The 11,267-nt window shown below is 50.7% G+C and overlaps 1 protein-coding gene across 4 annotated transcripts in view; it reads left to right on the forward strand.

Moving 5' to 3' along the window:
* STAT3 (signal transducer and activator of transcription 3) overlaps positions 1 to 10,432 on the forward strand; it is a 69,906-nt gene extending 59,474 nt beyond the window's left edge. Inside the window, exons 15-24 of one of the 4 annotated variants that reach the window (XM_066364133.1) lie at positions 107 to 190; positions 1,261 to 1,359; positions 1,495 to 1,630; positions 2,403 to 2,455; positions 2,664 to 2,758; positions 2,851 to 2,990; positions 3,502 to 3,714; positions 7,261 to 7,303; positions 7,638 to 7,700; positions 8,335 to 10,432. In XM_066364133.1, the coding sequence (XP_066220230.1) occupies positions 107 to 190; positions 1,261 to 1,359; positions 1,495 to 1,630; positions 2,403 to 2,455; positions 2,664 to 2,758; positions 2,851 to 2,990; positions 3,502 to 3,714; positions 7,261 to 7,303; positions 7,638 to 7,662 (888 nt within the window). In that variant the 3' untranslated portion in view covers positions 7,663 to 7,700; positions 8,335 to 10,432. Of the gene's footprint in view, positions 1 to 106; positions 191 to 1,260; positions 1,360 to 1,494; positions 1,631 to 2,402; positions 2,456 to 2,663; positions 2,759 to 2,850; positions 2,991 to 3,501; positions 3,715 to 7,260; positions 7,304 to 7,587; positions 7,701 to 8,334 lie in introns of all 4 variants that reach the window. The other 3 variants (XM_066364132.1, XM_066364134.1, XM_066364131.1) reach the window with 3 other exon arrangements.
* Positions 10,433 to 11,267: the final 835 nt, after the last annotated feature.

Raw genomic sequence — 11,267 nt, forward strand, 5'->3', positions numbered from 1 at the left:
GGGATGTCCGTGGCCGTTTGTCTGTGGCCACCTGCTGGATTACCCTGCTTAGTGCAGTGTGGCTGTGGTTGTTAGTTAGTACCAAATGTCCTTCTTGATATTGTAGGCCTCCCTGATTGTGACCGAGGAGCTGCACCTGATCACCTTTGAGACTGAGGTGTATCACCAAGGCCTCAAGATTGACCTAGAGGTGAGTTCTGCTGCAGACGGGGAATGGCGCTGCGTGCAGGGGCGATTCAGGACAAGAACTTCTGGAGGGGATTGTACTGCAGAAGGTGGAGTGATGACTCTTTATTGGCACCGTGTTGATTTTTCTCCAAAAAAATCTTTAGTATCTAATCTGAGAATATAGTTTTACTTAAGTGCTTAGAAGATACATGTGTACTCAGTTTCAAGCAAACTTGATATGAAAATCTGTATTTAGAAATTGATTTGATAAGCCCTGGCCGGTTAGCTCAGTGGTAGAGCGTCGGCCCAGTGTGTGGAAGTCCTGGGTTGATTCCCGGCCAGGGCACACAGGAGAAGTGCCCATCTGCTTCCCCTCCCTTCCCCTCTCCTTCCTCTCTGTCTCTTCCCCTCCTGCAGCCAAAGCTCCATTGGAGCAAAGTTGGCCTGGGCGCTGAGGATGGCTCTGTGGCCTCCACCTCAGGCACTAGAATGGCTCCTGTTGCAACAGAGCCATGGCCCAGATGGGCAGAGCTCGTCCCCTGGTGGGCATTCCAGGTGGATCCCGGTTGGGTGCATGTAGGGGTCTGTCTCTGCCTCCCTGCTTCTCACTTCAGGAAACTACAAAAATACAAAAAAAAAAAAAAAGAAATTGATGATAGCTAATTTCTTAAAGTTAGGGCAAAACAATCTTTAAACATTCTAATGTTTTTAGTATGCAGAAAATCATGGCCTTTGCATTCTCTTTTTCCAGCTTGCATGATCTTTAAATTAAAGATAGACCTGAAAAAGCAGGAATCCTAGTCTTTGATTTCTGAGGCCTCTCTGTTTAATAAGCAGGTATGCTGCTATTCTTGAAGAATCTGTGAACTGTGACAGTGCAGCTTTGAGCAAGCCAGATTTTACACGTTCCTAGTTATGTTCAGACAACACCTGAGTCCTGTGGCCCGTGTTTGGCTTTCTTCCACTCTGGTGGCAGCGGGTGTGGTTCAGGGCATGGCCTTTTATTCTGAACCCCAGGAGATTCTGGTATAAAGACCTTTGAAGCCATGAGGGCCTTCCAGCTCCCCAGCTCATCTCCCATTTCCTCCGCAGACCCACTCCTTGCCAGTGGTGGTGATTTCCAACATCTGTCAGATGCCGAATGCCTGGGCATCCATCCTGTGGTATAACATGCTGACCAACAACCCCAAGGTTAGTGCCTGGTCCTCTGGACGGAAACCTGCCTTCTCTTCTGCCTCCTCGCTGCTCAGTGGTGGTTGTGGTACCTCGTGCGGGGCCTCGAGGTCCCTCTCTCATCTAAATGAGCACATGTGTTATTTTCAATAGAACGTGAACTTTTTCACGAAGCCCCCGATTGGAACCTGGGATCAGGTGGCCGAGGTGCTGAGCTGGCAGTTCTCTTCCACCACGAAGCGGGGGCTGAGCATCGAGCAGCTGACTACGCTGGCAGAGAAGCTGCTAGGTCAGCATTTACCCCTTCGCCCTCCCGCGCTCCTCAGACAGGAAACCCGGCCTGTGGGCTCTTCAGTTAGGAACCTTTCCTGAGCGAGGCTCTGTGCCGGCCCGAACACGTGTGCGCCTGCAGGTGGGGAAGTTCGGTGCAGAGGAAGTGTGCCTCCCGGTGGTCATTCTCATGAGGTGGGAGGCAGATGGCTTTTCTCCCGGTGGCATGTCCCTTACGCTCCCAAGGTACTACTTTGTCCGATAGGATGATATTTTAAAGTGCAAGTTAGAAGGTGGAGCTATAGGCTTGATGTCCCTGTTCAGTTCTTCAGTAAACTGTAGGTTTGTTTTACATTTTTTTTACCCTGGGAAAAAATTTTAGTAGAATAGTTTATGTGCTTCCTAGGCTATAAGTATCTTTGTCCTTGCTGCCACTAACTGTGACCCTGTAACGCCAGTTGTCAGCTTATTAGTGTGCGTTGCTGGTGCCTAGGTGCCCAGAGGAGGCCAGGCGACAGCAGGGGGACTTGATACATCATCTGCCATCTCTCCTGGGCTAAACATCAATTCAGGGAGCAGAGGGCTGCCAAAGGATGGGATTGTGTGTGTGTGTGCGCGCGCATGCTTGAACACATGTGCATATTCACATGGTGGCAACTTTCAAACACATGAAAACCAGCGGTTTCATGGCCTATTGTAGGACAGAAGTGTATGAGTGTGTTCTGTTTTGAGAAATAAGATCTTCATTCAAAGCTGGAAATTACACTACTTTATTCTCTTTTTTCCTTCAGGACCTGGTGTGAACTATTCAGGGTGTCAGATCACATGGGCTAAATTTTGCAAAGTAAGCAATCTTGTTAACTCCTTGCCATCACCTCTTGGGAATAGGTGTGGGAGGTGCTGCTTACCTGTTAGGTTGTCGTGGAGGGCGCTGGGCCAGTAGGACCTCCCCGAGGGCAGATAGGCCTGAGGATGTTGGTGGCCCGGAGACCCTAGAAAGGATAGAGCTGGGATGGTGGTAGACTTGGCTTTTCCATTATTCTTTTCTCTAGGAAAACATGGCCGGCAAGGGCTTCTCCTTCTGGGTATGGCTGGACAATATCATTGACCTTGTGAAAAAGTACATTCTGGCCCTTTGGAATGAAGGGTAGGTTGACAAAGTACACAGGTGTAACACGTCTCAAGGCCAGTGGCTGGAACCCCTTCTATCCAAACCTTTTTGTTCCTCTTTGGCTTCAGATACATAATGGGCTTTATCAGCAAGGAACGGGAGAGGGCCATCTTGAGCACTAAGCCCCCAGGCACCTTTCTGCTAAGATTTAGTGAAAGCAGCAAAGAAGGAGGCGTCACCTTCACTTGGGTGGAGAAGGACATCAGCGGTAAGCTTGGCTACACCCCCCTCTCCCCCACTCCACTGCTGCTGTCGCCCTGGTTGCTGCTAGTTTCAGGCACCCACTGCCCCCTAGTGGGCAGAAGATGGCCTTGCACCCCTGCCTGAGACTTGCAAAACACACTTGGGCGACTTCTTTTCTTTAAATATTTCCAGCTGAAGGATTAGTTTGCCAATTTTGTTTTGCTTGTTCCAGAGGCTAATATTTGCCTAGACATTTGTAATTTAAGTTTTATTCTTCATCTCCTTTCTTACCTACCCTGTTACTATATCTTGTGCAAGTAGTGGTTCAAGTGTATTATCTGTGACTCAGCTGGCTGGCCTCTCCGGAAGCCTGTTGAACATGTCCACAGTGCCAAGAGACAGGGCAGGATGTTCAGGGTCTCAAGTGCCAGGTTGGCCTAAGTCTTTCCTTCTCAAGGGAAAATAAATCAGGTAGTTTTCTCTGAGGTCACCTAGCCACGAGTTCCATTATCTTCCCTCTCCGTATCCCATGACAGGAAAGACCCAGATCCAGTCGGTGGAGCCCTATACCAAGCAGCAGCTGAACAACATGTCATTCGCGGAAATCATCATGGGCTATAAGATCATGGATGCTACCAATATCCTGGTGTCTCCGCTGGTCTATCTCTACCCCGACATTCCTAAGGAGGAGGCATTCGGAAAGTATTGTCGGCCAGAGAGCCAGGAGCATCCTGAGGCTGACCCAGGTAGTTGTTGATTTTCCATGTCAGGCATTTAATTCTGGGGACAAGTGGCAAATTGAAGGATCCTTGGAGAACAGACAGAATGCCTGACCTTTGTTCCTCTTTATGGGAAAGACTGTTGTAGCGAGTGCTCTTGGGGTGGCTGATGGGTCAGAGAGAGGAGAGGACTCGGAGTCACTGGCCTCTGGCCCTCCGCAAGCACCCCCCTCCCCAGACACACTCCACACGCTGAGGAGAGAAAGCAAGGACTGGCTCTTCAGTAACAGGATGCCCAGCCAGCACAGCGCCTCTCACGTAGTAGATGCTGCAGCTTTATGACCCAGACTGAAGTCTAGCGTGTTTCCTTTCCCCATCGCTGAACAATGCGAGCAGTGTCGAGTGGGATGAAGAAAGGCTCTCGGGAGGAAATGAGTGTCAGCAGCCCTGGGACCTGGCTTGAGAGCAGAATTGGGGAGAGTGGTGATTGAAAGGCGAGGTGGCAACTGGTGGGAGGGGTGTGGAATTGGTATCTAGAATGTGCAACCTATTGAAAAAAGGTATTTTTTAATGTGTTCATGTAAGTGACATGCAAATATTTGACACTAAACCCGACTCTAGTGCTGTCATCAGCGTGCAGGGGCAGGGCCCTTCCAGTCTGATCCCAGCTGCGTTTGCTGGTTTCCAGTCTCTGGATTCTCTGTTCAGATCCTGATAAGGAAACTATGATTTGCCATTTTTGTTTTTATTTAACTTTTCTTAACCATAGAGCCAACGGTGGCTTAAAGTGATCCTTTGAAGTTAGCTGCCCTGCCCCCGTTGATTTTGAAAAGTTGGTTTTTGTGCAGATAGCTCACACACAAACCCACCAGCTCCCCTCCCACTTTCATAGGAATGCCCTCTGAAGAGTTTCTTAGAGCAGGAAGACTAGGAATCGGAAGAGGGAATTTGGGCTAATTGACAACTGACTTTTCTTTCCCCCTTGTTCTGGTTTTGAGTTTTGTTCATATTCTAGAATAGTTTAACTCTCACTTCCTGTCTGCTACTTATCTCTCTTTCCACGTTGTGCTTCAGTTGGGAGATCTGTTTATCAGCCTCTGTCACACTGCTCTTTGTTCCTTCTGCAGGGGACAATTAGGTCCATGTGCTGGTCCCTAGACTAATTTCTTTTAGGCGAGAGACAGGAAGGGAGAGAGATGAGAAGCATCAAGTCATAGTTGTGGCACTTTAGTTGTTCATTGATTGTTTCTCATATGTGCCTTGACTGTGGGGTTGCAGCAGAGCTGTGACCCCTTGCTCGAGCCAGCGACCTTGGGCTTCAAGCCAGCGACCTTTGAGCTCAAGCCAGTGACCATGGGATCATGTCGATGATCCCATGCTCAAGCTGGCGACCTTGGAGTTTCAAACCCAAGACCTCAGCATCCCAGGTTGACGCTCTCTCCACTGCACCACCACTGGTCAGGTGATCCTTTGACTAATTATGCTTTCAAGATCCAAGTTCCCACTCTGAGGCTGTGCCCTCCATTATGATTCACCCCTCCTGTGTGATGGGGAGGCAAGGTTCTTTCCTACCTGGAGGCATTAGTGTTGTCTCAGGGCAAGATGCCAATCAAAAAAAGGAACTAATTACTGAGTGCTTTGCCTGCCCCCTGGGTAGGCAGGTGTATGCAGTGTGCAGGGAGGCGCTCGGTGTGGTGTGAGCCTGGAGATGTTGTCAAAGGGACATGTAGGGGTGGGCGGGGGTGTGTGTGGATCCCCTGGATAAAAGTGGGCATCCTCAGGAAGGTGGACCTATGACCATTTCCTTTCAACTCCAGCCAGAAAGGGATTATTACCTCCCAGAGACAGATTTTCTTCCCAGGACTCTTCCTTCCTCCTTAGTTCTCCATGAACCCACAGTGTTTCCTTATGGCTTTGGCAGAGGAGCCGCTCTTAGAAATGACAAATCCCTTTCCTTAAAAATTGGATAAAGTACATTCACAACCTTGTATGGAGCCATAAATCAGCTTTTTGCCTTAGCTCTCCTATGCTGCTTCTGTTCCATCTCAGGCTGAAGCTCTTTTTCTCAGCTAAGTTAAATCCTTTTCTACCTTGGCGTGTCGGCTCCCCTCAGGTCTGGGCCAGATGGACTTCTAAGACACCAGAACCCTGCCTCAGTAGCTTCTTTGGATTCTGCTCTGAATGAATCTTATTTCGTGGCCAAAAATAAACTTAGGTGACAGGGCTCTAAGGACCCCCTTTTTCTCAGATAGCCATCATACTTCCTGATTCCTCGGTTTCTTTTTTTTTTTTTCATTTTTCTGAAGCTGGAAACAGGGAGAGACAGTCAGACAGACTCCTGCATGCGCCCGACCGGGATCCACCCAGCACGCCCACCATGGGGCGATGCTCTGCCCACCAGGGGGCGATGCTCTGCCCATCCTGGTCGCCATGTTGCGACCAGAGCCACTCTAGCGCCTGAGGCAGAGGCCACAGAGCCATCCCCAGCCCCCGGGCCATCTTTGCTCCAATGGAGCCTTGGCTGCCGGAGGGGAAGAGAGAGACAGAGAGGAAAGCTCGGCGGAGGGGTGGAGAAGCAAATGGGCGCTTCTCCTGTGTGCCCTGGCCGGGAATCGAACCCAGGTCCTCCGCATGCTAGGCCGATGCTCTACCGCTGAGCCAACTGGCCAGGGCCCCCTCAGTTTCAATATAAGCCCCTAGCTTTATAAATGTGCATCTTTCAACCCAACCCCCCCTGACCCCATGCCTCCAACGTGATGTTTCAACTGGACCCCCCAGATTTCATGCCAGTGCCTCCAAGGTTCCTTGACCTCTCGGGGTAAGCATTTAGCACCTAAGATTCATTGACTGCAGCTCTCGCGGGTCTAACTGGAGAATAGGAATTATAAATGGCAGAGATGGCACTCCCCCCCCCCCCCGTTTATTTCACACGAGGGCTTGAGAGCCTTGTTGCAGGTTCTTCGCCTTCTATTTTCCTGCACAGACTCAACTGTACTTCCTTTTATAGAAAGGCTGCTTTTTGTGTGATGTAGTTATTCAACTGGAAAGTCACTGGTACTGTCATCTAAAAATGTAGTAAGAGCAGATTTGTGCCAATAGGAATCGAAGCTGTAACCCTTAGCTTTGGAGCCACCAGCGTTAGAGGCCGCACGTTGTCTTAGACTTGCTGGCCTTGGTGTCTGCACAGGACACCCGGACTGCGTCAGCTCTGCTCCTGCGTTTAGAGAAGTCACTCGAGCAATACGGCCTGGCCAGCGTACTATCCTCAGACCACATCCAGGCAGTTAAACGTTTACACAGTCCAGGGAAAGAATGAACACAAGTCTGGCATTCATCTGGGCGCAGGTGGGACAAGGCTGTGCCGAGAAGTCTTTGTAGTTAAGGAAAGCTTTATGGACAGACTTGAACTTCCTTCCAAGCTGCAAGGGCCTAGGTCATCAGATAGTGCACAGGGAGGGCGGGCGGCCCCGAAGGGAATCGCAGAAGTTCTGAGTCAGCCCTGGGCAGCAGCCGGTGTCCTGCTGCCCTGTACCCCGAGTGGGGGCACAGTCAAGTCAACCACGTTCTCCTTCCCAGGTGCTGCCCCCTACCTGAAGACCAAGTTTATCTGTGTGACACCGTAAGTGGCTTCCTTTCCCAATTTCGCCTTCATTTCTGATGTCCTCAGTTACCCCAGGGAATGGGACGGTGGGTGAGAGTTATCCTGAGAAGGGTAGGAAGGCCCAGGGCTGTGTATAGTACTCAAAGTGACCTCGTGTGTATAAAAAGCTTGAGCTTTTATTTTTTCTGTTGGAGACCAGAGTTTGATGGCTTGTGTGTGTGTGTTTTGTTCTTTTTTTTTTTTTATCCATTGTGTCTTGTCAACCCGGCCCTTCCCCTCCTGCTGCTCCCCATTTCCTACAGAACGACCTGCAGCAATACCATTGACCTGCCGATGTCCCCCCGCACTTTAGATTCATTGATGCAGTTTGGAAATAATGGTGAAGGTGCTGAACCCTCAGCCGGAGGGCAGTTTGGTGAGTATTGGCTGGGCAGGCGGTCCCTGTGGGGGAAGTTGGTCCCCTTTGTGTGACTGCGCATGCGTGGAGCCGAGAGCTGGTCCCGCGGGTTCTAGCAGGGGCTCTAGCGCGGTGCCTTCCAGCAGAAACGGGCCGCGCCACGTGTGTAAGTGTCTGTTTCCCAGTAGCCACGTTAAAAACCACGAAAGGAAACAGGTGAGGGTAATTTTAATACTTTTTATTTCACCCAATAAATCCAAAATACTATCGTTTCAATGTGTAAGAAATGGGCGCAGTGCTTTTCCACTGAGCGTTTGGCATCTGCGGGGTGTTTTGCAGCCACAGACCCTCTTGCTCCGGACTAGCCACGGTGGCCCAAGCTGCCGCGTTCCGCGGGGCAGCCCGCATCTGCTTTACCCACGTAGAGCTGGGGATGAGTTCAGGGAGGACGGGGACTGCGCCCTTCCAGAGGGCAAGAGCCTGTAGGAAGGAGAGTGAGTCTGGGTTCTCTGACCCCGCCCTGGCCATAAGGGGTGGGGCACTGAGTGGCAGAGGTTGCCCTGAGCCTTTGTCCTCCGGAGGGCTAGGGTGTGTGCCCTGCCAGCCGAAGGGCTCAGGCGACTGAACCAGCTCTCCCTGTCTGTCCCTCCAGAGTCCCTCACATTCGACATGGAGCTGACCTCAGAGTGTGCTACCTCCCCCATGTGAGGCGCCGGGGACCGGAGCTGCAGCGATGCCGGGCACCTGTCTGTGTTCCACCGCCCCTTCCACAGCCGAACCCCAGAGCATCGGAACCCCTACCTTTGTGGTTCCAGATTTGTTTTAATCTCCTACTCTGCTATCTTTAAGCAATCTGGGCACTTTTTTTCAAATAGAGAAATGAATGAATGTGGGTGATATATGCTTTTATCTAAATGCAAATAAGAAAGCGTTCTCTGAGACTGTGATCAGAAGATGTGGAAGGGGTGGCAAGAGGGAGAAAAAGGAAATGTCTTTGCTGCTCCCCTGCCCTCCTTTCTCAGCAGCTTGTTGTTGTTAGACAAGTGCCTCGTGGTGCCAGCGGCATCCCTCTGCCTATTTCTGTAAGCTAATGCCACAGGCTGCCTCTAGCTGCATACCCCTGGCATTGCACTTTTAACCTTGCTGACATCCAAATAAAAGATAGGACTTTCAGAACCAGTGAAAGATAGGACTTTCAAAGCCCCTAGATTTCTTTTTAAATTAAAAAAAGAATAATAATTAAGTGGGAAGAACACTGTTTCAGCATAGCTTTTTCTGTATTTAAGAAACTCAGTCCATAGCCTCTTCGGTGCTTTAGGCATTCAGCTTTCTTCAGGCTGATACTTTATACAAACCCCGAGAAGGACTTCGGATCCAACCCTTAAAAGACACCTGGAACTGTGGCTTGGCCTTTGGTTTTGAAATAGGAAGCTTGAAGGAGAACCTGAACAGTCTAGGCTTTTTTTATAAACAGAGTTTTTATTTTCCCTTTTATGTGTTGGCCTATTAGTAGGTAGGCTGGGCGGAGGGTGGCTTAGAACCTGTCTCCCCTTTCCTCCTGGACTTGTGCTCCTGTGTCAGAGCCCGGGTGGTTCTGTGGGTGCCTTATAAGGAATGGGAGGACTTTCTTTCCTTCCCCTAATCCACCTGACCCCTCTGGTGGCATGGCTCCTAGCAGTGTCCAAAGGTCCTTTTTCCTGTTTGCTTTAGGGATCCTGGTCTCAGGACCTCCTGAAATAAGAGGGAGAGAGTTATAGGTTGAACATGACTCAGACTGTGGGGCCCCAACCAAGGGTCTGGTTGAGCTCAGGGAATGTGGTTCTTATCCCAGTTTCTTGGTGATTGCCCACAGCACCTGTAATTACTTCTTCACTTGGTTAACCCAGGGGCAAAGGCTTACAGATAAACTCAGTCTGTGCCTGCCTGAGGGAGTGTGTATCTCCCTCCCCGCAACACTGGTGACTGTCAATCAGTTCCATTGGGGCCCTGCAGATGAGGCAGAGCAGGTCGAATATACTGTGCACTTCAGAACACTTAGGAGCGTGAGGGGTATCGCTCTTTGATACTGGGTCTCCTCTGGCCAGAGGCAGGCTCTGGACAGTGCTCCAGAACCACCTTGTCAGCTGACCAGAGTTTCTATAGAATGCTGTTTGTTACACCCACATTAGCCAGTTCTGAATTAAGGGGATGAGGGCCTTCTCTCTAAGACGAACAGGGATTTGCCCTTGGTCATCCCTGTCCTCCTGCCTAGAAACGGTTGACAGGTAGTACAGAGCTCTCCTTTTCCCAGCAACACTCTCGTTCGTAATAAGCTTGACTCATAAGATGAAAGATTTAAATCAGGTAGACCTGGGGCAAGAATCCGGGCTTCTTTGGAGCAGATATTGGAAAATTCGGGACTTTGAGGTAGCATTTGTATGTGGGTTTAAATATGATTGTAGCAAAGTTCTGAGAGGAGCTGAGACTTGGTTCAGCTGCTCCCTGAAAAAACCAAGCCCTCCGGGATGCGCCCACCTTTTCTCCAGTGCCTGCCCAGCCCCAGCCCAGCCGAGGGGTCCCCGTGATCGCTTCACCTACTTACGCAGTGGTTTGTAAGCTGCTGTCCTGGTCACTGCATCAATTCCAATGTATACTTCATAGTGTAAAAATTTATATTATTGTGGGTTTTTTGTTGTTGGTTTTTTGTTTTTGTTTTTTTGTATATTGCTGTATCTACTTTAACTTCCAAAAATAAAAATATATAGGACCTATGTGACAGTGTGGCAGCTCTGTCTGTGGCTGCTGGAGGTTCCCTTTCCCTGCTCAGTTCTGAGGGGCCCTTACACATAGGCCAAGTCTGAGTCTGGGAGGAAATGGTGGCCCCCGCTCCTGGGCTGGTCACCTCAGTCTCTCATTCCCGAGTTGACCCAGGCCTACTTATGGGGCACTGAGCAAACCTTCCCAACTCATGTTAGTCACCAGCATCCCGGTGAGGGGTCACTGGAGGATCCAGGGGTCATACTCTTTTGCACAAAGGTGTCAGAGTAGAGGCCTCCCCCTCCCCCTTCCCCCTTCCCCTCCCCCCTCCCCCTCCTCCCTCTTCCCTCCTCCCTCCTTCCTCCTGTGGCCTTTGCAAGCTGGGCCTCCTGTCTGGGGTCTGATAAGCTACCTAAGGTGGGTAGGGACAGAGAGCCTCCCACCCCACCCCCAAAGCCTCTCCTTCCAGAGTTGCTCCATTATCACTTTCTCTTCAGTCACCCAGTGGGAATGAACTAAACACTGAGCGGGCTGCTGCTCTGGGCCGCAGTCGGTGGTGATAATTCACAGACAGCAGCGCCCACTCGCTCCCCACTCCCCTGGTGCAGAGGCCCACGGAGCCGGAGCTGATCTGAGCAGGAGTATGAGATGCGAGCCTCCTTCCCCTGCTGAGATGGAAGAGATTAGTGTGCTCAGGCGCGGGGCTAGCGGCTGCTTCCCTCCCCACCCACCCCCAGCACCCCGCTCTGGGCCTCTGCTTCTCCTGGGGCAGGCTGCCAGCCCCTTCCCTTGCTTTGAGCTCAGACTAAGCCTCGTTAGCAGGTCCTTGCTCTCTCCTTCCCCCAAGGG

This window comes from Saccopteryx leptura, chromosome 2 (assembly GCF_036850995.1).
Source record: "Saccopteryx leptura isolate mSacLep1 chromosome 2, mSacLep1_pri_phased_curated, whole genome shotgun sequence".
NCBI lineage: Eukaryota > Metazoa > Chordata > Mammalia > Chiroptera > Emballonuridae > Saccopteryx > Saccopteryx leptura.